This window comes from Vidua chalybeata, chromosome 5 (assembly GCF_026979565.1).
Source record: "Vidua chalybeata isolate OUT-0048 chromosome 5, bVidCha1 merged haplotype, whole genome shotgun sequence".
Taxonomy (NCBI): domain Eukaryota; kingdom Metazoa; phylum Chordata; class Aves; order Passeriformes; family Viduidae; genus Vidua; species Vidua chalybeata.
In genome coordinates, this window is record NC_071534.1 from 60,185,381 (window position 1) to 60,210,554 (window position 25,174).

The 25,174-nt window shown below is 41.4% G+C and overlaps 2 protein-coding genes across 5 annotated transcripts; one reads left to right on the forward strand and one right to left on the reverse strand.

The window, feature by feature from the left end:
• The first annotated feature begins 116 nt into the window (after positions 1 to 116).
• Positions 117 to 16,520, forward strand: DNAJC2 (DnaJ heat shock protein family (Hsp40) member C2). 3 transcript variants are annotated; one of them, XM_053942072.1, is made up of 17 exons: positions 117 to 211; positions 762 to 952; positions 1,522 to 1,597; positions 3,289 to 3,387; positions 5,636 to 5,777; positions 6,927 to 7,007; positions 7,738 to 7,803; positions 9,570 to 9,661; positions 9,762 to 9,883; positions 10,674 to 10,823; positions 11,096 to 11,184; positions 11,271 to 11,340; positions 12,897 to 13,081; positions 14,314 to 14,414; positions 15,369 to 15,476; positions 15,744 to 15,898; positions 16,400 to 16,520. In XM_053942072.1, the coding sequence occupies exons 1-17, from the start codon at positions 145 to 147 to the stop codon at positions 16,472 to 16,474; spliced, it is 1,869 nt and encodes a 622-aa protein (XP_053798047.1). In that variant the 5' UTR covers positions 117 to 144; the 3' UTR covers positions 16,475 to 16,520. The 3 variants fall into 3 exon arrangements, with proteins under 3 accessions (XP_053798047.1, XP_053798050.1, XP_053798049.1); XM_053942075.1 differs by having other exon boundaries at positions 193 to 211; positions 851 to 952; XM_053942074.1 differs by lacking the exon at positions 117 to 211 and adding an exon at positions 513 to 628 and having other exon boundaries at positions 851 to 952.
• PMPCB (peptidase, mitochondrial processing subunit beta) lies at positions 16,472 to 24,633 on the reverse strand. Of its 2 annotated transcripts, none has more exons than XM_053942077.1 (13): positions 24,529 to 24,633; positions 23,015 to 23,155; positions 22,663 to 22,749; positions 22,062 to 22,191; positions 21,503 to 21,701; positions 20,759 to 20,838; positions 20,079 to 20,191; positions 19,299 to 19,442; positions 18,657 to 18,817; positions 17,300 to 17,385; positions 17,136 to 17,224; positions 16,854 to 16,929; positions 16,472 to 16,758 (listed from the first exon to the last, which is right to left on the reverse strand). In XM_053942077.1, exons 1-13 carry the CDS (start codon positions 24,616 to 24,618, stop codon positions 16,694 to 16,696), a joined length of 1,461 nt encoding a protein of 486 aa, XP_053798052.1. In that variant the 5' UTR covers positions 24,619 to 24,633; the 3' UTR covers positions 16,472 to 16,693. The 2 variants fall into 2 exon arrangements, with proteins under 2 accessions (XP_053798052.1, XP_053798051.1); XM_053942076.1 differs by having other exon boundaries at positions 18,657 to 18,820.
• Between the last annotated feature and the right edge of the window lie 541 nt (positions 24,634 to 25,174).

Sequence of the window (25,174 nt, forward strand, 5' to 3'; positions counted from 1 at the left end):
GTGCAGGGGCGGCGGGGACGCGGCGGGGTCCGCGGGACCCGGGCGGGGCCGGCCGGGCCGCTTATGGCGCCGCACGCCGCCGCCGCCCCGGAAGCGCTGTGCGCGCCCCACGCGCCGGTGCCGCGGCAGGCCCAGGCCGCGGCCATGGCGCTGCTGCGCGGCCCCGCGCCCGACGGGCAGCGCTCGGCCGTCACCAGGCCGCTCTCGGCCGGTAGGTACCGCGGGCCGGCGGGGCCTGCGCCCGGGAAAGGCCGCCCTGGAGCGCCCGCCCGGGCGCTGGAGCTGGGAAATCGACCGGTCCCGAAGAACTTCGCTGTTTATTTGACTTTGATTGTCTCCGTCTCGCGTGCTGTGCCTTCGCCGGCATCGTTTCAGCCCTGTGCGAGCAACAAGTCTGGGTTCGCTGCCGGAGGGAGTGGCCTGGGAAGGGGGAGCGGGAACGCGGGGAAGATCAATCCAAATCTAATATCGCTGCCGCGGTTGCCTCCTCCGTTGCCAATAGGACGGTATTTAATGTCGTTTGGCACGTGCGTCCCTCTAACTTGAAAGCACCTTTCCAGATGTGAGCACGGCGAAGCGTTGGGAGGTCCCGTCTGATGGGCACGTGTGCTGGTTCTTGCACTGTGGTGTACGTGGAGCCAAAGATTTAGAGATCTGTGATGCTGTACTTGTGTGGGTTTTGATGGGGTTTAATTTAAAAAAAAAAAAAAAAAAAAAGTAAACCACGGAAGGTGAAGTTGCTTTTATGTTTTTACTTATAGCATCAGTACTCTGTCAAGTGGAACCTGTGGGAAGATGGTTTGAAGCATTTATTAAGAGGAGAAACATAAATGTTTCTGCCTCTTTCCAGGAGCTAGAAGATGAGAAGGAACTTTCTGAAGAATCGGGGGATGAAGAACTGCAGCTTGAGGAATATCCTATGTTAAAAACCCTTGACCCAAAGGACTGGAAGGTATTCAGTCAATATGGGTTACTGTTAACTAGTTTTGCCCATCAAGGTTATATGCCATGCCCAAGTGCTAAAGATCTCCCTCCTCCCCTCCTATACCCATGTGAATCAGTTTGTGTCCCTTATCATAATACCTGGTGTGTGAAGGCAAACACATCAGGAGAAGATCTTAGCTTTGAGCTGTGGCTTTTTATTTTATTGCCTGAAAGTATTAAGTGTCTCTTCTCCCTGTCACCATCTCCTTTATTGGAGTTACATTGGCACTCTTAATATTAACAACAGCAATTCAGTTTTCCAATAACTGAATTTTCTAGTCAATGCAATTTAGATTAAGCTACTTGAATTTCTATGACAGTGGCTTCATTTATTGATATTCAGTGATTCAGTAATTAGTCAGTAATTTATGACAGTTGTTCCTATAGTCTTTTCCCAATGTTTATTGAGAGAGGGAAGAATTCTCCCTCTTGACTTTTAAGAGATGGGGAGGAGAACTGGTTTTCTGCATGTGTTGTGGTGTTTTAGGTTTAGGTATTTATGAGTGTTTATTAGGGTTTGTGGTTCTTTTCTCTCAGAATCAAGACCATTATGCAGTTCTTGGACTGGGAAATATACGATACAGGGCTACTCAGAAACAAATCAAAGCAGCTCGTAAGTACCTTTCCCTCATAAGCATAACCTTTTTTTCAGATGTACACAACTGGCTTCCTGTGAAAATACCTGCATGTTGTGAACAAGGTTTTTATTGTTTCCCAAGTTTGATTTGTGTTGCTTACCAGCATCTTAAATTCATAGCACAGCTCTGAAATCCAGAAGCCTAAATCTAGGGAATTGAAAAATTTCACATCTCTGTTTCCTGGCCTTTGTTTTTTGTCAACAGCCTTGAGACTGTAACTCTACATTTCTATATTTTTGAGTCTGCAGTCAGGCTCAGGGAAGGCAGAGGAATAGAGCTCTCCCTGCCCTGTGTTTACCCAGAGGTTCCCTTGCAGCCCCTCTGAGCTGCCATGTTACTGCTGCTGAATGTTTACAAAAGGCTGCTGCTAACAGTCATACTGGTCTGAATGTGGCATGGGAATGGAGCATGTTGGGCTTCAGAAGTTCATTTCTGGAAAGCAGTGGGCTTGACTTTGCTAGAAGGATGCAAATATTTAGTGGAGGAAGATTTTAAAAGACTCTGAAGATAGTTCAGTAGGCTCTCTGGGATAAGCTAATGGCTTTGTGAATGGATCTTGTGAACAATTGCCTGTATAACTGTGCTGGTGCAGGAAGAATCACTCCAGATACTTCCAAATGAAAATGGGTAGAAGTCAGTGAACTTCCATCTTTTTCTACAGAGAAAATCAGTGGTGCTCCACACCACTGTGAGCATTTGCTGCTGTGGAATAAAGCAGCACTTGTTCTGGTGGTGGTCAGTGGTCTCACTGATCTTCTGAGCAAGAACCACAGCCTTTCTCTTTAGAACCCTGACAGCACTCACCTATTCCATGGTGCTGTAGAGATGTGAGTCTTTCCCACCTGTGTGTACTGTGCTTTCCTGTTTCTAAGAAGGGTTCTGATTTGTTTCTCAGGAGGCAGGGTGCTGTAACTGCTGGCATGGTATCTTCTCTTTGCTATTTTAGAGAGAGCCAAGAAGGTACAGTGTGCATTGTAAGGCAATATGGCAAGATCTTTTGGTAAAGAAGTCGGTCTGAAATTTGCTTTTAACTTCTAAACAAACACCAAGACCACCTTGGTAGCACCTTCAGTAGATACTCTGTATGTGCCAGTTGTGCCTTAGGATTCAAGGCCTGAGCAGAGGGAGAATTTAACCCAAAGTCCTGTGTGTCTGCTCAGTGTTAGCCATGGGGAAGTGCAGCAGCATTCACAGGCTGTAGCTTTCTTGCTAAATTTCACTTTGGATAGTGTTCAGCACTTCAATAAAGGGATAGAATACAATTTTTATTTTATCTGAACTATTTTGTTTTTCATTAGAAACAACAAATTACATTAATTATTTCTTTTTCTGTTATGAAACTAACTGTACACTTACAGATACTAAAGCACTTTGCTAGGCATAATAGCAGAATAAGTGTCAGACTTCTTCAGATGTTGAGGTAGAATAAAGTTTCTGAGTTGCAGTATTTTAAGTCCCAGCAAAGATGAAATAATGTTAATTCTAACTGTAGTATTAAATCAAAGAACATTCATTAACTTCTGTTTTCTGCCAGATCTGACTGATTGCTTTGTATTTTTATTTAAGTTTCAAATTAGAGAAATGCCAGTTGGAATTACTGTATTACTTTGTAGTTTGAAAGTGTTTCTGATGAAGCATTTCTAACTGTAATGCATTTATTTATTAGATAAGTCCATGGTTTTGAAACATCATCCAGACAAGCGAAAAGCTGCAGGGGAACAGATAGCAGAAGGTGATAATGATTATTTCACTTGCATAACTAAAGGTAAGCAATTGATCTCATTTGTTAGATCCTCTCTCAATCTACTTGATCATCAGAAATGTATTTGTTGTGCTTCATTAGGATTTTAAGGGACTGTCAATGACTAAACAGCTGGAGAAGTTATTTTTCCATTTTAGAAAACTGCATCAATAGATCACATTAGGTGTAACTTCTCAGTGGGTAGAAGCAGAATGGGAATGCAGATGACAGATGTTTGGCTGCTGGGCCAGCTGGTGACAAAATGTGACACTTGCAGCAATGTACACACAGATGAACCTCTGGAGGTGGCCCCATACCTGGGATAAACTAGTGAGCCATGGAGCAATTCCCCACAGGCACCAACAGCAGTTGGAAAATCTGAATTCTAATGTGCTTGCTCTGACAACAGAACGTGTGTTGATTTGATCCAGGTCATCAGTTTCTTCAGCTGCTCATTTTTTTGCCCACAGATGAGCAGGTGAACTCAATTTTATAACATTTCCCTCTTGCCTTAGTGGTGGACTCAGCAGTGCAGGATTAATGGCTGGACTCTGATTTTAGAGGTCTTTCCCAACTTTAAGGATTCTATGACCCAGAACACCACTGCTGGCCAATTCCAAACCCATGGGGGCTGTTCTAGGTGTATGACTTACATCTCCAGAAATGCTTGAGAGCTTGGCTTTTTCGTTTATTTTAAACAAATTATTTTCACTCAGTAAGGTTGAAGCAGGATGAAATCTTGGAATTTGTGCTTCTAAACTTCCTCCTCTGAATGTCTCCTTATACTAGTTAATGTGAGCTATGTTAGACAAACTAATGTTTTCAGCCTCCTTTGGAGTTGTCAGAAGGAAGGTTGCCAAAGGAAATAGTTTTTCTGTTGCAGTCCTGTCAGAAACTGTCAGATATATATGATGAGAACTACCTGCACATGAATTCAGAAATATGCTCTGTATTCTACATGCATGGGGCAAAATATCATAGAACCTTCCCTCTTAACTGCTTATAATCCAAGTTTGGGGGTAAACAGAAAGGAAAGCACAAAGTAGCAAAGAAAAGGAATTATGCTCCCAGGCAGCATTTTGGAGGGAGGAAAGACTAAAATGCAATAGTAGGAAAGGGGGAGCTGAAGTAGGAGCAAACAGTAATGAAACAGGGAGGAGAAACTTGGAAAGGTGGGAGAACATAGGTTGGATTCAGAACTTGGTCAGACAAAGGAATGCATGGGAGGTACAGAGCTGGGGGAACTGAGTGTGTGGGAGAAGAAGTGGGGATCTATAAGTGGAAGGGACATCTTTTAAATGGAAGAGGAACCAATGGATGTGCACAGAATTTCCTGCATCAGGAAAATGGTGTGGGGGTTATTGAGGCAGGATAATTGGGGTCATTTGGAGTGTTGGTGGAGGGAAGTATTTTCCCAGAGGGAAAGGGCAGACAGCAGCTCACTGGTGGCCACTGTCATTCCTTCCTCTCTCCACTGACATGTGCAGTGAGATCAGTTTACAGAAGTGCAGAGCACCAAGGTCTCCTCCAGGTTATCACCTCCTACATCCAACCTTCATGGTGTAGTGTCCTCTGGCAGGGGTGTAGGCACAGAAGTCCATGAATGATTGCAATACAAATTTGATTCCTTTGACTTTTCATTCTTACTGAAAAATAGTGGTCATTGTAAAACACTACACTTCATTGAGAAAAAAAGTAAGAGTACAGAAGCTATAGTTTGTGTGATTTCCAGACTATAAAATTAGTAATGTGATGCTCCCCAGCTGCAGGGGTATAAGAACAGGAAAACTGGGAGTGTTTGCATGTTTTGGAAAGCTTGTGTGGAGTTCTATATTCTCTCCAAGACTCAGTACAACTTCATCATGACCTGCAAAAATTCTAATGAATGGTTCCTGTTCTTGCCCATTCTGACAACACATGAACATAGGGACAGCCTTTACTCAGTGCCTTAGTAGACCATTTTGTCAATTAATCTGCAAGGATCAAGTGTAAGATAAAAGTCTGAAGATGTCATGGCCAAACTCCCAGTGTCTGAACAAAATTTACTGCTATAAAATTAAGTATTATGTGTTTTTTTACATCTTAATGGTTAAATATGTTCTTTTTCATAAATGTTTTCCTCCTACTTAGTTTAACAGGAATAGACAGCAATGCTTTTTGGTGTCACTAAAATAATTAAATATCGAGCTCTACAGAATGCTACAGATAGATCAAACACAGATCTGAGAATATCTATTTAAACATTTACAACCTTATGTCTGGTAACTTTCAGCTTATGAAATATTATCTGATCCTGTGAAACGACGAGCATTTAACAGCATAGATCCAACTTTTGATAACTCTGTACCTTCCAAAAGTGAAGCAAAAGAAAACTTCTTCGAAGTTTTCTCACCAGTTTTTGAAAGAAATGCCAGGTAAGCTATGTCTGACTGCCTCTGCTGTTGCTGGAGAATCAACATTTGCAAACTCTTGACATTGTGTTTGTAACAAGAATGTAATAATTTGCTAGAAATGTAATACAACTAAAATAGTTGCAATTATTTCATTTTAAAATAATCTGAACTATCAGATTGATGGCACTGAGTTTACCCCATGAAATTTAAAAAAAAATTTCTCAGCTTCCTATTACCTTCTGCTCTTTTTGTACAACTCATTGTTTCATCTTAAAATTACTTACAATACCAAATGTTTGTGTGCTGCTGACTAAAAATTCCTTTTTTAAATTATTTTCTGCTGAGAGTGAGACATTAACAGAAGACAGTAGTTACAGTCATGATTTAGCTGGTTAAAAGAGAAGGTAATTGTGACTATCAATATTTGGTGGTTCTCTCTTACATTGTGTGACTATTTCTGCATTTGATTCATGGTCGGCAAGTAACTTGGTATTAAGGTTGTCACAATAGAAACCTGTCAACTTTTCCCTGTATAAAAGTGCTTCATTGCATGAGGCACTTTACAACATCCTGAACAATTATAGTGTAAACTATTCAGTCTTACTGAATCTTCTATCAAGTATTCCATAGACTTCAGACCTGGATCTGTGGTTGTCAGATGAGGTTTTTCCCTTCTCTTCAATGGAAATTGATGCTGTGTCATGGAACAACAAATTCTAGAGCCTGTGGAAGATTTCCCTAGAAAAAAATGCAGTGGGGGGCAAAGTATGCATTATTCCCTTGTACTCCATTAAAATGTCTGGGAGATTTCCTGTACCCTACCACAGAGCTGAGTTTTTCACAGAGCACTTTCTTTCCATTTTCTGTAAGCTCCTCTACCAGAAGAATGTGTATGGAGAATTGAGTATCTACAAAGCTTGTGCTCTATCAGGTCTTCTTGAGGCACAAGGCAAGAGGCACTCAGGCAGGAGAAGGTTGCTTTTTTGGGGAAACTCACCCAAAAAGACCAGTCTGGAGGATACTTAGGAGGAACTCTCCTGTTCTGCTCCTCTTTCCTGGTGCCCCCTCTGTGTTGGTGGGAGAAGTCTCAGATTTTGATTCTGTACTTAACAAATGCTATGTTATAAAGATTGTATATATTATTTATTGAATATATCTATGTATTTTCAGGTGGTCAAATAAGAAAAATGTACCTAAACTTGGGGACATGAACTCCTCATTTGAGGAGGTAGATGCATTCTATTCCTTTTGGTAAGTCAGCTGATGCCTCTGTTTCTATTCACAGTATTCAAGACATGCAATATAAAGGGCTTGCAGTCCTTTGGTGTGTGGGTTGTTCGCTGTGGGCTGTCCCAGCCTCCTGATGTCACAAAATTACCCCACAGCTGTTTGTGCCTTCCACAAACTGAGCTGGCTTTCTCCTGTCTAAACCCACTTGTAAATTCACGGTTGCAGTGGGAATTTCTGACTGTGGTGGCTGAGAACTGAGCTGACCCACAGACTGGAAGTCAGGTTTATCTCACCTAACCTGTGTTTTTAGTGGAGACGTCTTAGGTGTTTAAGCTCCCCTAGTAAAGGGAAGTGTGCTTAGTCCAAAAAAGTCAGTCATATCTTTGGCTTGCCTTACCTGCTAAATATGGGTGCTCACATAAAGATTTATTTCTCTCTGAACTCTATTGACTGCACTGCATTTCCACTGCCTATGACAGAAGCGTAGACAGCTGTAGACATTTAGAGTGGTCAAGACTGATGCTATCCTGAAGTAGACTATGTCCCACAGTACAGAGAGTTGTAAGTCATATCCTGCATTTTGCCTTAACACAGTGGAATCACTGTAGGTGCAGTATAATTGTATATTATGCATTATAAATTGTAAACAGCAGTACCGTTGCCTAAAAACACAAAACAGTAAAAAAGGTAGCTGATGTTTAACAGATTTGCTGTTTTTTCATTCATTTTTTTTTCCTTAAATTTACTTTAGGTATAATTTTGATTCCTGGAGAGAATTTTCCTATTTAGATGAAGAGGAAAAAGAAAAAGCAGAATGGTATGTAAGTAAAAATAATGTTGACAGGAGACTGAGAGGTTGATACAGCAAGATTTTCCAACTTTCTCTTAGACTGTAAGTCATAGGAAGAAAGGCAGCTGAGCAAAGTCTGAATTCCACTCTCCCAGCTTAGGGGTCAGTCATGGACTTGAACTGAATTTATTGTGAGCTTCTTCATGTAATTGAAGTAGTTCCTGCTTGCCTCAAAGAGGTATATCTGAGGGGTTTTGAAATGTGTGTTCATTTAAGTCCAGACTTGCAATTCTTGCCAGTTCCAAGCACAGGTTGAACCTGGAGCCAGGACAGAGTGGATGAGCATGCAGGTATAATTTCCCTCTTTAACTTGTACTGAGAAAGTGATACTTCCTAGAATTTGGAGAGATGAGTTCTGATGGCTTGATGCTAAAAATTATGTATTTGTTGATGTAGTGATAGTTGCTGAATTACTCAGACCATGTCACATTGGAAAATACATTTCATTTTTATCCTTCCTACAGTTACAAACACAGAGTGTTCAAGTTGGAACTTTAGTCTAACACACATTTCACAGGATACAACCTCAGTAATCCTTGTGAGACCATAATTTGCATCATATGAATCTCTTCTTACAAGTTTGGCTAGAAATCAGTTTTGTATTTAGATTCAGTGGTTGGCTTTCTTTGTGCTAAAAACGGCCATATTTATGCTGTAGCTAGGGATTTCTCTTCTCTTGTGCCTCTTCCTACTACTGAATTTCTTGAGTGTCACCAGACCCACTATTCTCTCTCCTGCCTTCTCTGAAGGCACCGTAATCAATTCCCTATCAGTTGTGCTTGTGGTAAATCACAACGATGAACTTCTGGCTTCTCATTGGAACAATCTTGAATTATTTGCACAGCTCTTTTCTTCTGCTCATTCCTGTCATTAGTGTCCTTTCTCAAAGATGTTTAGGCAAATGGTACCTAGTCTGCTGTACTTAGGAGAGAGAACTACATTACAGCTGCTGTTCAGATGGTCATGATTCTTGCTACCCCTTTTTGCCAAAGGTGATGTTGCTCATGTTTTAAAGCTTCAATCTACTCGTAGTAGTCTCCTTCTCAGTTATGGGGATTGTTTTCTTTGTTCTGAGGTAGAGTGGTTTGGGTTGGAAGGAGCTTTGAATACCTCACAGTTCCAACTTCCCTGCCCCCTCTATTGTTCTCTATGTGGTTGTGTGGATGAGGCTATAGACCCCCACTAAAAATTTGCCTCTTTCTTGACAGCACCGGTAGATATTTCAGATTATTTAGTCAGCCCATCTATAACTTGAGCTGTATTTTACTCGAGTGAATCTGGCATGACTTTACCCAGAGTATCACGCTACTTCATAGAGTGTTGTTTCTGTGTAGATGGGTTTACTTGACTATGTTCTGAAAAACTGTGTTCTGCAAAATGAGGTAACTGTGGCATTGTTTATACTGCTGTCCTTTAATTAAACCCTATGCTAGCATTTCTGTTGGTTTGCTTGAGTTTAATGTTAGGTAAGCAAGTGGATTGCGTTTTGGAAATAAAGTCCATGATCTCATTCCCTACAATGACAGATAAGCAGCTTGGTTTGTCAGGTTTATATAACTATGTAAACATTTAGCATTTTGTACATGAGCTTGGAACTTAATTTTTTGAAGTCTATTTTTGAAGTATTCACAGAAGAATATCTGTGTGTGGGGAAACTATTTAAGAAGCTTGTTGATGAATTTCTAACAGTGGCACTGTAAAGCATTAGCACTGAACTATGCTTTCCCTTTTAGTCGAGATGAAAGGAGGTGGATTGAAAAGCAGAACAGAGCTGCCAGAGCATTGAGAAAAAAAGAAGAAATGAACAGAATTAGGACTCTTGTTGGTGAGCACACAAACTGCTGTTCTTTATAGAGAGATTCTTTAACTAACTGTGGAAGTCTTCTGCTTTTCTTCTGTACATGATGCTTCCTTTCTTCTGCCAGACAATGCATACAGCTGTGATCCCAGAATAAAGAAATTTAAGGAGGAAGAAAAGGCAAAGAAGGAAGCAGAGAAGAAAGCAAAGGTAGAAGCAAAACGAAAAGAACAGGAGGCAAAAGAAAAAGTAAGTGAAGTACTTTATTTGGGTTGAAAAACTTTGCTTCATTCATACCTGCTGCTTCAGGTTCTAGATTTGTCAGAAGACTACTGATAGAATTGCACTGGGGTTCAAAAATGTGTTGTCTTTGACGCCTGTGCAGCAGGCAAGGCAAGGCTGGCAGCCTTCTGAGAATGAGATGGAAACAAGGAATGCAGATCTGAAACAAAACACCTTTGAAAACTGAGTTCTTTTGTTGCATACACTTCCTCTGGTTTCAAGGCAAGCATCAAGTGCATAAAATGGATGTGTCTGCTTGCCTTGTGCATGTGGTTTGAGAATGGTTAGTTGGTATGAAGTGTTTTGAGGTAACAGAACATACTTGATATGAACAGTTTGGAAAAGATGGCTCTGAAAGTACAGGAATGAAAGGTAACTGTAAGGTGCAAAAAAGTAACTTAAAAGACATTAGAATGCTGCAAAGTATGTCAGTAATGATGCAGGAGAAATACTGGACCATAAAGTTTATACTCCTGAGGCAGGACTAGGAAATTATGTACAGTTATCTTTGCTGTAGAGGAAGTCAGGATTTATAAAGTGAGGGTCCTCACGGTGAGTACTTAATGCCAAATGGTGTATGTTTCATCATCGCCCTCAAAATTCTTGGAAAACCAAACATTAAAGTATTATGCATTTTTAAACCCCCAAACATACAAACAAGACTCTACCCAAACCAGAAACAACACATTTTGACATTGGATGACTGAATGACCCTGTAACAATGTGACTTGGATGATTTTTTTACTTTTGATTGCAGCAAAGACAAGCAGAATTAGAAGCAGCACGGTTAGCAAAAGAAAAGGAGGAAGAAGAAGTTAGGCAGCAAGCATTAGTGGCAAAAAAGGAAAAAGAGATACAGAAGAAAGCAATCAAGAAAGAAAGGCAAAAACTCAGAACAACATGCAAGGTATTTAACTATTATTACAATGAAATACAGGTTACATCAGACAAATTACTGTGTTTGCTTGTTCTTAGGGCTGGAAATGGGTATGGAAAGTGGGTTTACTAAAAAACCAAAATACTAAAACACATACTCATAACTCATATGCATCTAAGTAAGGCTGACCAAATAGGTCTAAACACAGCAGTGGCTGAAGAATGCTGTGTGTTAAGCCTTTGTCTGAAGGAATAGAATAATAAAGTTCAAGAACTTTGTAGAACATATATTTCTGCTTCCAGAACTGGAATTACTTTTCTGATAATGAGGCAGATTGTGTTAAAATGATGGAGGAGGTGGAAAAGCTTTGTGATCGTCTTGAGCTAGCAAGGTAAGTCTTCCTGCTGCTGCTTTCTGCTCCTTTTGATACCCATCTTTCTACTAGCTCTCCATTGTAACTTAATAATTTATTTTTAGTCTGCAATGCTTGAATGAAGCACTTACATCTACAACAAGGGAAGGAGGAAAGGCGGCTGTAGTAAAACAGGTAATTATGCTGAGCATTGAATCAAAATAACAGAATAATTTGTGAAATCAACCTGTCTGAAGTGAAGTAAGATACAGCATAGCTGCTGTGGAATCGTGATTGTTAAAACACAAAGACTTGATTTTTCAGAGCCCACACACAGAGGGATCTCTGCTGCGTTTTACATTGTGCAGTTTGTGGCCGGTCAAATTAACAGGGCCAGCCAAGAAAAAAATACACATTTTTATCTGTAAAGAACACAAAACCTACCTCTTGTACAGTATACAGAAACAGTAGAGGAATTTCATTTTGCCCAACAATGCGTAGCATTACCTTGAGGAAGGAGGGCAGTCTCTTATGCAAGAAAAATCCTAGTCTAGTGTCCGTGACTTGGGGATAGATCCACAAAAGGACTTACGTGTGTGCTGCAGGCTGTAGTCACTAGAAGGGCTGGTAGGTTAGATACCAAGGAATGGGAAATGCAAGACACATGGAATCAAAATTTACCAACACTCAGCAAGGATCTGCCTATGTTTGCCATCAGGGAAAAGCCATTTGAACAAAAAGCTGAACCTACGTTCTGCAGAAAGAGTGCTTTCTCTCATCCACTGTGGATTCACAGCTGTGAACTTTTTTCCATGGTGGGGAATGTGATCTGCCCCCATCCCAAGGTCAGGTTTATTCATCAGACAATTTAAGACCGAAATGCCTCTTAATCTACAGGGGACTGAATTCAATATTCCGTTCTCCAGGAGGGTGTTCCAAATGCAGGGCAGTCCCCTTTCTATCTGTTAAAACTATTCCACTAAAAATCATCTATCAGATAACTTTCCTTTTGCTAGGAAGATTTTATGAAATAGGTTTCTTGCTCTTGCTGTTGGGCATCCTGCCAACAGCCATAAGTGAACAGCTCTTCTAATATTGCCAAGATTGGACTGGGCCCACTCAGAAGCAGATGATTAAAGATGTGTCACACCACAGTCTTGAGATGTGATTACAGGTTACAAGAATGTGCAGTGGGTTAACTTAAGTAGTTTTACTGCTCGCTAAAAAACTACACATGGCCCTCTAACCCTGAGTACACACTTAGTAACTAAAATCTGGAGCTCATTCTAACGTAAAAGTTCTCCGTTACTATGGCTGTACTGACATAATCAGGCTTAGATACCAATGAGGCTGGAAGATTTGAGAATCGGTGTATTCAACATTGGTGTTTAATTGCCCTCACTGGTCTTAATACTTCTGTGGATCTGTCCCTCTAAGTCAAGTGTTAGCCTAGACATTCACGCAAGGTTGAAAACTTTTGCTTTAATTCTGGGGGTATTCATTTAATTTCCGAGTGAACCTGTGATGGATTTCTGCTATTAACTCCTAATCTTTAAATCCTAAAAATATACACATGGAATGAAGAGAAATACTGGAACAGATAAGCTCCTCTGTTTCCTTACATATAATATACAGAACAGAAACTAAGCAAAATCCAAGGTTCAAAGGAAGTTCAGAGAGGGGGTTGTGTCACTGTAAAATGTAACAATAATTTAGTAAGTAAATAAATAATGCTTATTTGCAATCTTTAGATAGAAGAAATAAATGAACAAATAAGGCGAGAGAAAGAAGAGGCAGAAGCTCGTATGCGCCAAGCAACAAAGAGCTCAGAAAAGTCAACCACTGGCGGTGGAGGGGGAAGCAAAAATTGGCCAGAGGATGATTTACAGTTGTTAATTAAAGCTGTGAACCTCTTTCCAGCAGGGACTAACTCAAGGTACTTCTCAGGTTTGGTGCTAAAAGTCCTTACTAACAATTTTTAATTAAATAACAAGCATAATAAAACGTATTTTGAGATCATCCCAAGTACTTTGTCAGTATAGGGACTTCCTAAACATCTTCCTTTTCCTTGACTCAAAAGCAGCCAGTGGTTTGTTTTTCCTTGGTACCATGCTCTGTATGACACTGGAGTTAGCTCTGGCTCTGTATCTTGTTTCCCCCCAGATTTGTGCCTCAGTCCATTACCAGGATGGTGCTGAGGTGCCCGTTCGCACAGGGCTTACTCCACGGTAGGCTCCAGTCCTTAAAGTGGAGAACAAAACCACACCAATGACTGGGGTGCAGCTGGGTAGGAATAATAGCTACTTCCAGGGGCTCCACAATGAATGTGAGGCTGGTTTCTCCTCTACGTGGTAGAATGAAAATATCCCAAAATATGAGTTAAGCGCACCAGCTTTCTTCAGGGGAGAGCCAGAGGAAAAGGGAATGATTTTACAGAAAGATTTACAGAAAGCAGCACTGGCACTCAGCTTACTGCTAAGCAAGAACAGGAGCACACTTTAAATACTTTTTCCCAGGAATGAAATGCCTTCTTCCATTGAGGATTACAAAAATTTCAAACATCCATTACAAAATTTGGATGTTTACTGGAAAAAAAAATAGCTGCCATACTCCATGGAGATGATACCAGTGCCTGTTTCTGCAGCTCAGCACTCAGTCCTCAAGGCTCCTGTCTGATCAGCAGTACATACTGTCTTCCATTTCCTAAGAATCCACTAGGAGTAATCTTGGGACTAGGGCTGTTCCAGCTGTGTCCTGTTTAAGCCCCTTTACCTGATGTTCAGGCATTTTTCTGGGGCACAGTGGACACAGGATTAGTAACTACTCAGCCCTTCAGTGCAGCCTGCAGTATTTAATGCCAGAGGTGTTTAGGGAATTCAGGATAACAGCAGTTAAGCAGAATTTCAAGGATTAGAGGTTTGCACTTACCTACATTCTACCCCATCCTTTTTCTGTATTGCGAACTGAGTTGTTCACCCAAGCTGATTGAATTCTTCAGTTAGTAATTGAAAGCTTTCCAGAATGGCTACTCTGGGATTTTGCACATATTTACGTATGTTTGAACTTACTCAGGAGTTTATAAAAATATGTACAGGAGCTTGACCATAGCTTATATGAAGATAAGGTATTATGTAATATGGTGATTTATCCTTTCTCTTCTTACTGTAGGTGGGAAGTTATTGCCAATTATATGAACTTGCACTCTACTACTGGAATAAAACGAACAGCGAAAGATGTCATCAATAAAGCAAAGAGTCTCCAAAAGCTTGGTATCTCTATTACCTTATTTTTGTAATAACATGGTCTGCCTACTTCTGTGCAGCTGACTTTTCTGTGATTGGAGCTGTGTTTCTTGAGAAAATGCTCTGTACAGTCCCAAAAGAAATGTAGTTCAGATGGAGGATTTAGAGAAGCTTTTATGTGATTCAGTGTTTTCATCCTAATGGCTCTTTTGTAAGTCAGCACCTCACAAGCTACTCTCAGAAACTCTTAGTGTAGCTTGATGCTCTGATGTCTGGGACACATGAAATGCCAGGGCTCAGAGAGAGATATATGGGCCTCTCAGAAAGCTCCCTACAAAGGAAGGCATCTAAAATAAATGGAACTGATGAAGCTCTAGAGATTCTTTAAAAAAATTAATGGAATCCAACACCAGAGTAAGACACCTAAATGAATGTTCATCTCCTCTTCAAAAGTGAATATAAAAATGAAAAATGAAGCCTAGAGAGCTCTGGAATAAGGTTGCAAGGAAATTACACATTTCACTACAGATGGAAAAAAAAACCACTAAATTTTCAAGAGGTCTCTGCATTACAAACCACATGGTGGCACAAGGAGCACCTGGATTTTCCTGCCTCTCCGACATGGTCATAACCTGGGCAATGCATGAGTTTTGTGCCACAGCCCTTGAGAGAATAATCCCTCTTGATTTTGGTGAAGTTGTAGATTCAGGTTTAAGATTATATGGAACAAGTATTCCTCTGAGAACTATAAAGCAGGATAAGGGTTGGAGAATCTGACACTCGGAGAAAAGCTTACTGGACCCTGAATAATTTTTTTTTTAATCAACCAACCTATTTAGAGTCACTTTAAAGTAAGTAGAAATTGGATTTTATGATTTTGTGATTATTGTAATTAATCTGCTACAGAATGTTACTATTATTATTACATCTGGATTTAATATTCTTGCAGTAATTATTCTCTTTAATGTCTGTTGCTCATAGACCCTCATCAAAAAGATGACATAAACAAGAAAGCATTTGACAAATTTAAAAAAGAACATGGTGTGGTGCCTCAGATGGACAGTGCTGCCCCCTCAGAACGATTTGAAGGTAAAGGTGAAAAGGGAGCCCTTCTTGTGCACGTCTCTCCCCTGGGTCTCTTAGGAAGAAAGTAACCCAGAACTTACTCAAGATTTGCTTACAAACTTTGATAGCAAGTAAGTGATCCAGTCTCTGGTGCCAGATTTGAGGGTTTCTGGTTCACACAATACACCCCAAAACTTCATGGATTTTAAATCAACTATATAGGTTTTACAATATTTTCTATACTCTTTTTAAAATAACTATTCTTGCTGTCATTTTTGCATTTAAAAACAGGATCACCTCTAGATTCATCCCCTTGGACTACAGAAGAACAAAAACTTTTAGAACAAGCTTTGAAGACTTATCCAGTAAATACTCCTGAAAGATGGGAAAAAATAGCAGCAGCTGTTCCAGGCCGCTCAAAAAAAGACTGCATGAAACGATATAAGGTAAGGTCCCTCACCTCCTCCTGGGACTGGCACTAGTCCAGGTCTGGAGAGAATCCTTTGCTTTTACTGTTCCATGGCCTCCCAGAGGCACTATCTCACACAAGCAAAATGACGGAACCTTAGAGGAAACTTTTTCATTTTTGTAACTCAACCCCAAAAGAGCAGTAAGGACTAAATATTCCTCAGTGAAAATAGTGGCTCTGGAAGCTGGAAAGGAAAGTCTGTGTTAGTAAATTTGTTTTATAGTTTGACAGCAAGCTCTAGCAGATGGTGAAGTCCTATCCCTAGCCTCCTGTAGGTAAAGTTCCTGGTATACAAGGATTGACCTTCCATTAATCAATTCGTTTCCAAGAGAAATTGCTCTACAGCATTAAACTATGTAGATTTCTCATTATGTTGAGAACTAGAGTGTTTCACAGTGAATATATGTAGTGTTCAAAACCACAGCATTGTTCACAAGTTACATGTTAAGGTTTTTTTTTTCCCCCGCCTTCTCTTCAGGAACTCGTGGAAATGGTCAAGGCAAAGAAAGCTGCTCAAGAACAAGTGATGAATGCTACTAAAGTCAAGAAATGACTCTTACTGACAATCCTTGTTTTATAATAAAAATGCAAATACTGTACATGTTTCCATTCCTTTCTTCATTATACAGAAACAGAGGAGGGGCTGGTTCTTGAGTTTTAATCTTCTCAAAAGCAACTCAAAGTTTTAAACAGGGTAGTTGGTTTGATGGGTGTTTTTTGTTGTTTTCTTGTTTTTTTTAAAGCTAAAATATGCTGAAGTTCTTGTTATTCACTACTCACGAAGCCAGTACATGCCACTGCAGATTTTGCTATACTCTGGAAGCTGTTCAATTGGACCTGGAAGTTAAAGAAAGTTGGCCATGACACATGCTTAACTCACAGCAAGTGGTCTGGAGGGGTTATGGGAGGATAGGGAAACTTATACCACATACCCACGGCAGCAACTGCAGGATGCTTATCATAGATGTACTTTGTGCAGATTTCTCTAATAGTCTGGGCATCTATAGCCTAAAAGGGGTAAAAGAGGCACCTTTGTTACAATCCCATCTTAAAACCATTTCTGATCTTAATTTTGTATAATCCAAGTGAGCAGGAAACAAAACACTTGGAAGTTTTCTCAGTGGAAAAAGAAATACAACTTCTACATTGTTACTTTCTGCAGCAAGTAATTTTCTTGACAGCCTTTTAAAAGTTACAACATGAGTGCTACTTACTTCAATCCTTGCCTCAAGTTCTGGAATTGGGATTCGGCGTTTGTAACAAAGCATTTGTCTTCCAATGTCTTCACAGATTGGTGTGGACCCTAAAACAAGGGAAAAAATGCTTCAGTTATCAGCCTACGGCTCCACAAAGAATAAAAAGTTCTCATAAGTCTCACCATCAAGTTGTAGCAGCATATTTGTCTTTAGAAGATTTTTTGCTCGAGCTACTTCATTTTCTGTAACGCTTGTGCAAAGTCGTATCCTGAAAAACAGTTTAAATCCAAAGGCATTAAATAATAGTAGTCTGTAGCACACGATTGCCTGTGATAAGGAGGTGCATAGGCATTACTGCACCTACCAGGCACTACTTTTCTGTAGACAAAGCTGGTAAGACAGCTTGGAAAACAAGCCATGGATACAAAGCAGCAGCCTAAAAGTAGGAGTTTTGGAAACATACCAAGGTACCCAAGAGCAAGCTTTTTTTCTTAGAAGAGTTGTATTTCATTTTATTAAATAAATATTTTGAGGCAAGTGCAGTCTGTACTTGTTATCTTGAGAATGGATGTTGCTAAGAAATAGGAGCCAAGCAAGTAGAGAACAGGTAATTAGCTATAAGACAAGCCATTACTTCCATATCTCTTGGTAAGATACTAATTTGCCACACTGCCTATGGAACATTTTGTGAGAGTGGGATGCATTAAATAGCTTAACACTAAATTCTTGTCCCAGGAATCGTCTGTATCTTCCCTGGCGCTAAGCTGCAGCAAAGAGAGTCAAAGTGATAACCTTTTTCTCCACAACAGGGATCTCATAAAATAATGGTATATAAGAAGTGATTTATGTGATTAAAGAAACTCCTCATTTTCAAGACTTGTTTCAACTTCACCCACTTTAAATCAAGTGCTCTTAAATAACATATATGTGTTTTTCATAGCATCTGCAGTTCAAGCTTTACAGTTGCAGCCATGGACCTTCAATACAGATTTAAGCCTCAGATTAATTAATATTGTCTAGAATTGTAAGTTTCAAAATTCCATATGTAACAGCTCAACTTTCCCAATGTATTCACATTGGGAAAGCTTTCTAACACCAGCACATGATACATCAAGTGCAGCAACTGCAGCAATTGCAGATGGGGTAACTGTCTGGTAATTGCACATTCATTATTCTCATCTACAAATATTTACTCTTTCAGTGGTGACACTTGCAGCTCGCAGGCTGTACAGTGACTGAGTAGTATACTAAAACGTCTGACAATTTCATGACTTCTGTCATTTGCCAGTAAAAAAAAAATCCCTGCTGTGTTTTCTCATACAAGAAACGAAACCTACGTCTTAAGCTATTCACTCCAAGTAAGGGTGCCAAAAACTGAGTGCTGGGACTTGGCTTTGGGTGCCAAAGTTTAGAATTTGATGCATTTGTTGTTCCCAGGCGAGCCCAAGCAGAGAAAAAATATTCTCTTTAAATACTTTATTTTTAAATTGTATTTCTATACTAAAAACAATCTTTTCAGAGAAACAGTTGGTAGCTTACCATTCTCTCTGAACAAAGTGCACCATGTCCTGAATAGTGGATGGCTCACAGACCATATAGAGTCCCCACAGCCCTGTGTCAGTGTAGCAGGTGTTGAAGGACTGGAAACTGTGACACAGGTTACCATGGCAGGCAATCTGAGCAAGTTTACTAGACAAATTCTGCTGAGGCAAAAGAAAAACATATTACTCCATGAAGTTTTTTGAAAGTTTACTAGTCACCTCCATGATTTTCCATTTTCATTTCAATGATGACAGAATATGCAGTAGTAGCTACAAGGTTAATTATCAGCTCTTCATTTCAACCGTTTCTTTCCTTGCATGTAATATCACACTTCAAAATAACCCCAGATTTGAGCCAAAATCATAAAGACACTTAGGTTCAAGAAAGGGATAGTTAATTACTGATACCCACAGGTTCTGATGACATACAGTTATAAAACATCCTCCTTTCCATGAGGTCTGGCAAACCTCAAGTCACCTCTATTTTGGTGGTTTAGAACCACTTCCTAAGATTCTCCTAGATCCTAACAAACTCTCTCAGACTCACAACTGGATCCCCTTTTCTGTGCTGGCAGTACCCAAGTCAGGGAGATCCCACCAACCTCATTAAGAGCAGGACAGTGCTTGCAGGTTCACTCACCACTCCTCCTCCAAAGGACCGATCCCAGTTGCCTATCAGAGTATTGGCTACCATGAGTGGGATTGTGTCGGGGTCTGACCAGCCGGCTGCTTCGACAGCAATGGCCAGGTGTGCCAGAGGCATCTTGTCATCCCTTATCCGAATCTGGAACACAGCAGAGCAGCTCTAGTGCAACCTGTACACACTCAGGCAGAGAGCAAGTTAAATAACAGAAAACAGATTTCTCCATTACAGCTGGATTACAAAACATGCACTAAAATTAAAGCATATGAAGATTAATTTAACATCAGCCTTAACTGGTGTCACCTGGGGCAATTTCAGATCACTTTGCCAACATACACAGAGAAGCATTACAAGTCATTTTATGACTACCAGCAGCAAGGAAATCTGATGACATTGTAAAATCTGAAAAGAGATGGGACTAGAACACGGATGCCTCAGTTCTCTGCCACATCCTTTAAATGAGTGATTCTCAACAGGTGGAAATGCTCCAATAAAGTAGTCAAGAGGATACAAGGAAAGTAGGAGCAGGAATAAGGAAGGTATTCCTCCAGGAAGCGATGAAGCATAAAAAGTGGTGGCAGTGAGGTTTGTCCAAGAAAGAATGGGAAGTACTGCTTTGGAAAGCAGCTACTCCATTGCTCTCAGTGGGGGCAAGAAACCTTTTCATGTGCTGAGTCTGTGGCAGAGCAGCCCTCTCTCCTCACCAGAGAGCAAATGTCAGGGGATTTGATGATGATGTCAGATGATGTCATCTCAAAAAGCCACCCAGCAGCTTACCTCACTACCTGTGAAGCTACAAGGTGGCAGGGGTGGCAGTCCTCCTTCTGGAGCAGATGGCAAGTTACCAAAATGGCACTTTGCCAGGTCCAGTAGCTCATCATGAGAGACCCCTGAAGAAAGGTATTTCACATGCTTTGTGATGTTATTCTGTAAACAGTTAATTTCAATTGCTGCACAGTTTAAAGACTCAACCAAGCAGTAATTTTTTGTGCCCCTGCTTTAATACCCCATTTTTGGATTCTTCCCACATTCCCTTTATATAGAGCAAGATCATCACAATTCCCCTTTCTTGGTTCTCTTTAACAGCCTTCCATTAAAACTACATCAAATCAAGCTCTTTGCTCTCTTTCAAGCCTCAGTGTTACTTCTTTCCCTCTGCATTCCTTGCTACTCCCCTCTTCACACCTTCTAAGACCCTTTTTTCCTGCCCACATGGAAGAATGACTTTAGCCTCCAATTCACTTCTTATTCCTGATTTAAGGTTTCTGGAATATTACTGACAGGAAAAGGGAACAAAAGCTCAAAGGGTATGAAGGCACAAAACACAAGAGGGCTACACAGGGTCAACAACAAACAGGACCTCCTGAACAATGGGTAATTCACCATGTTGTTCCCACAGACTCAGGCCACGGTTTCAAGCACTTTCACATGATCAAGGGTGAGTATCCCATACTGACCTCCAGCAGCAGCCAAGACCATTCTGGGTCCTTTGTAATGTGTTGTTATGTATTCCACCAAGTCATTACGGTTTATGGATCTAAAAACAGGAAAGGAGACAGCACTACTGTGTCAGTAAAGTTTACTGGAGTAAAAAGAGGTAAGTGCATGTAACAATACAATTATCAAAACAACTAAAAGTGGTGCCAATGTTCAGAGCAGAGGCAGAATGCTAAAATAAGGGTGACTTTCTAAAAAGCAAATAGGAACTGAATAAAAAGCTCTTCTAGCTTCCTGAGAAGGAGTGAGAATTCCAACTCAGCCAGGTGGAGACAGGATGCATTAATGATGTCCTTTCCTTTGAAAGCAGCACATTTAGCAGTCCTCTGATCTGCACTGGTCCAAACAAATGCTGAAAGAGCAGTGCAAACACTGTGTGCTTACAATAATGCCTAACATGTGACCTATAGGAAAAAGAAGTATTTCCAATTTTGTGCCAGATGCACTTATAAGAAACAGGAGAAAAATACAGCAAAAAAACCCAAAGTCATGCAGGGAACATCTGAAGTTCACATACACTTTGATACCTGCCTACAGGGAAACTAAGGCAATACAGGGGTTATACTTAAAATTATATTCAGTGCAATTTCAGCTGCCCTCCAGTGTAAAAATTAAATCTGACACAGTTCTCTACATTTTTAGGTAAGTCTCTCAATATAAAAAAGTTACAACACAATTGAAGACAGACATAGTTTTGGACATACTTGATATTTTCAGTGGGTCCTAAAATTGTCCGTCCTAGGGCTGTATTCTGGTAGGCTGTGGCATGAAGGTAATCAAAAACAACTTCTTGCAAATTAGTTTCAACCTCTTGCATCTCTCGAAGTATAACTCCTCGCTCACGCTCAATCTCTGCCTCTCCCAGGGTACTGTTCTGGATTATGTCAGCAAGAATTTCCACAGCTAATTGCAAATAGAGATGAAAATGAAAAAAAGTATTTTCAGACTACTAGAAAAATCTGGTTCCAAAAGTGAAACCCACCTCAAAGAGCAAGTGCTAATAAGACTAGCAAGGGGACAGGACGAGAGAAGTCCAAAAGATATCTTATCTTGGGACTCTGAAGAGAAAAATATTTCAAATAAAAGCTTCCCTGCTGGCTCCTTTCCAAACCTGTATTCTCACATTCTTGTGAAGTTCAAGAACAGACTTTTCACCGGGCAAGGAAGGGACTCTAACACTGCAAAAGCATCATTCTGTGTCATCTCACTGGAAGGTGGATAAGCATGTTCTTTGCAGCTTTTCTGATGAATCAAAGCAATTACCTCTTGGTAAATCTTTTGAAAAAGCCTTTGCATAATACACAGTTTGTTCTCTGGACGTGTACGCATTCAGATGAGCCCCCATGTTCTCAATCTCTAGTTCAAGGTCTAACTGAGATCTCTTTTTTGTTCCCTGAAACAGAACAACAAGAAAATCACATTAGACCCTTCAATTCATCTGCTCATCATTACTACTTCTTGTTTGGGAAAGTCATGATCAAGAGAAAGAAAATGTATTCTGGAAATTAAACAGGCATACTAATCTCTGCAAGTTTGAAAGTCAGATATAAATCCTACTATGCTCCCAAATGAAAGTAAAAAGCTGGCTAAAGAGTGACTGTGTGTCTTCTAAGACTACTGTAAGAAGGTAAAAGTGAGTTAAAAATTAGATCTGTGTAATCCATAGTTGTATAACACTTACACAGAACTATGATTTTAGCTTCATTTTCTAATGAAAACCAAAGTCTTAGTTGTCCATGTTATTTTTCTCGTTTCAATTTCGAAAATTTATTTATATAATTTTAACAAAGTTTTTATCATTGATCTTTAAAGATAAGTAACTTAAAAATCCATTATAAACATCTACATCAATCTTCACACTCACCTTGAAAGCCATATGCTCAAGAAAGTGAGCAGTTCCATTGTTCTTCTCATTTTCGTATCTGCTTCCAGCATCAATCCAAAGTCCAACCTCAGTTAAAAAAAAAAAAAAAAGTCATTTTCCCAGCTAATAGCTTTGCTATGGTTTTTTCCTTAAACAGAGCAGGTTTTCAAGGAAAAGAAAATTTAGATATTCACAAAAAATTTAATTACAAATCTACAAAAGCCTTAAGACTTGGCTTAAGTTCTAGGAACACTTGCTAATAAATACTGAAATGCAAATGCAATTTAGTTCCACAAGGAAATGAACACACAGGAATAGATACAAAAAACCCTTCCTTTTGTAAGTTACTTACTGTGCATGTTGAGAGTCCAGAGTCTTCAGAAGCTACTTGCAAGCCATTTTCCAAAGGACTCACCCTAGTTTCAGGGACATTTAAGATTACTTCTGTTGCTGCTTTGGAAACTGTGTGCCTCCCTGTTCCAACATGCACACACTGGAAAGGAAAATCATCAGTCACACTCAGATTGTTTAGTTATATCCAAGGATGCTTTTCTGAAAAATGTGTTGCTGAACTTAAGCATCTCTCAAAGCACACATTTATAAGGGAAAGAATTCAGGACTGCTATTCACCACTACTTCACATAAGGGAAGCAGTAACCTGAATCTGAAACAATCCCTGACGATAACTACAAGTGAGGAGATGCATCCACTGCCCTCCAATCTGACACAGGAGCTGTTACTCTCATCAGCCAGACACACTTGTTTCCCACTTCTGCCAGCAAGAGCCTGCAGGACCTTTACCATCTGGAATACTCCTGGGTACTCCCAGCTTCCTGAAGTGGACTGAGATACAGCCCAAGGGCCTGTGCCAGGACTGCAGATCCATCAGCCATTGATCAGAGCAGCACAATCATGTGGCAGTCAAAGCACATTAAATGAGAGCGAGGTAGAAAAGAAGAGAAGCTTACTGCAGTTTTTCAATAACAAGAAATATGTATCCCAAATTCAAGCAAACAGCTGTCTCAAAAACTGTTATTTCAAATGTTTCAAAGAAACAAAGATTTCTGTCCCCATATAACTACCCTAAACATGAAAGTGCAAAATCCAGCTCTCAACCACTCTCCTCCTAGAATAGGTTAGATCTCTTAAAACTCACTTATTTCGTAATCACAGCACAATTCAAGTTTGACGAGACCTCTGAAGGTCTCTAGTCCAACTTCCTGCTCCAAGGGGGATCAACTTGGTCAGACCACTTTGCTCAGGACTTTTTGCACTGTGTACTAACAGTCTCCCAAGATGGTGAGAAACTGCACAGCTCTGTGAGCAGCCTGCTCCACTGCTTGACTGCCACATACCCAGTTTTTCCTCTCTTGTTTCAACTTACGCCCGCTGTCTCTCAATCTGCCACCGTGCCGCACTGTGACAGGCCTGCTTTTATCTTCCTAACAACCTTCTCCTAGGTGCTGGCACAGATACTTCTCTCAGCTCCTCTCACAGGTCCAGCTGAAGCCACGGCTTCTCCAGCCTGAACAAGGTCCGAACCCTCAGTCTCTCCTCGCAGGGCACATGTTCCAGCCCAGTTCATCGCTGCTGAACACCTCCAGTTCACTGACACCCTCGTCACACTGCAGAGCCGCGGACCAGCTGCCACACACAAACCTGACCAGTGCAAACTGATCACTTGCTACACCTCCCGCCGCGCACCGCACCGCCGCCGCGACTACAACTCCCAGCGTGCACCGCGCCCCACGGCCTCCAACTCCCCGAGTCCCCTCAGCGTCAGCCCGAGCACCAGCGCTCGGAGCCACCGCGGCGCCCACGCTCCCCGCGCCTCCCTCCGCTCCGTTCCCTTTCCCGCCGCCTCACCCGCTGCGCCGCGCCGGGCGCTCGCACCAGGCGGGCGGACCAGGGCAAGAGAAGCCGCCGGGCCGCTGAGCGCGCTGCAGACGCCGCCATCTTGACACCGTAGTGGGCGGGACGGGGCGGGCGGCCGTGGGGGCGCGCAGGCGCGATGCAGTTCCATCCGCCGCCGCCGGGGGGCGCAGCGGGGCAGCGCAAACTGCATTGCCGCGTCCCAGGGGAGGTGGGAGTCGGGGAATGTCCCGCGTGGGACGGGACCCACGGGCACCGTCGGGTCCAGCTGCTCGCCCTGCACAGGACTAGCCCAGCGATCCCACCGTCTATCTGAGAGCGTTGTCCAAGCGCTCCTGGAGCTCTGTCAGGCTTGGGGCTTGGTTTTAATGGTCCCGCTCTCCTCAGTGCCCCAGAGCAGCGCAGGTGAGGAAAGCATTTTCCTGCCGGTATTCCATTGTGGCCAGGTTCAGCAAACACAAGGCGCTGCTTTCCGGCTGCTCCGGGAGCTGCCGCGGGCACACCCCCGCGCGCTGCGGCTCCTTCGGCTGCTCCGGGCCCTTTCGGCAGGGCTGGCTGAGGGCGCTGCGCTTCCTGCGGGACAGACGCGCTCTGACAGGGGAAATCCCGAGGCTGGAATAACCTGGAGTCTTCTTCTCAG

Bases quoted from the DNA above. Each gene is read 5' to 3' on its own strand.
- DNAJC2 (XM_053942072.1), top strand. From the start codon at position 145: ATGGCGCTGCTGCGCGGCCCCGCGCCCGACGGGCAGCGCTCGGCCGTC. The intron at 1,598-3,288 runs GTAAGTACCTTT...TTTATTTATTAG, and splicing joins GAAACAAATCAAAGCAGCTC to ATAAGTCCATGGTTTTGAAA. The intron at 9,884-10,673 runs GTAAGTGAAGTA...TTTTGATTGCAG, and splicing joins AACAGGAGGCAAAAGAAAAA to CAAAGACAAGCAGAATTAGA.
- PMPCB (XM_053942076.1), bottom strand. From the start codon at position 24,618: ATGGCGGCGTCTGCAGCGCGCTCAGCGGCCCGGCGGCTTCTCTTGCCC. The intron at 23,156-24,528 runs GTGAGGCGGCGG...TTTCCTTTCCAG, and splicing joins CGCCCGGCGCGGCGCAGCGG to TGTGTGCATGTTGGAACAGG. The intron at 18,821-19,298 runs GTGAGTGAACCT...CTTTTGCCTCAG, and splicing joins GGTCCTTTGGAGGAGGAGTG to CAGAATTTGTCTAGTAAACT.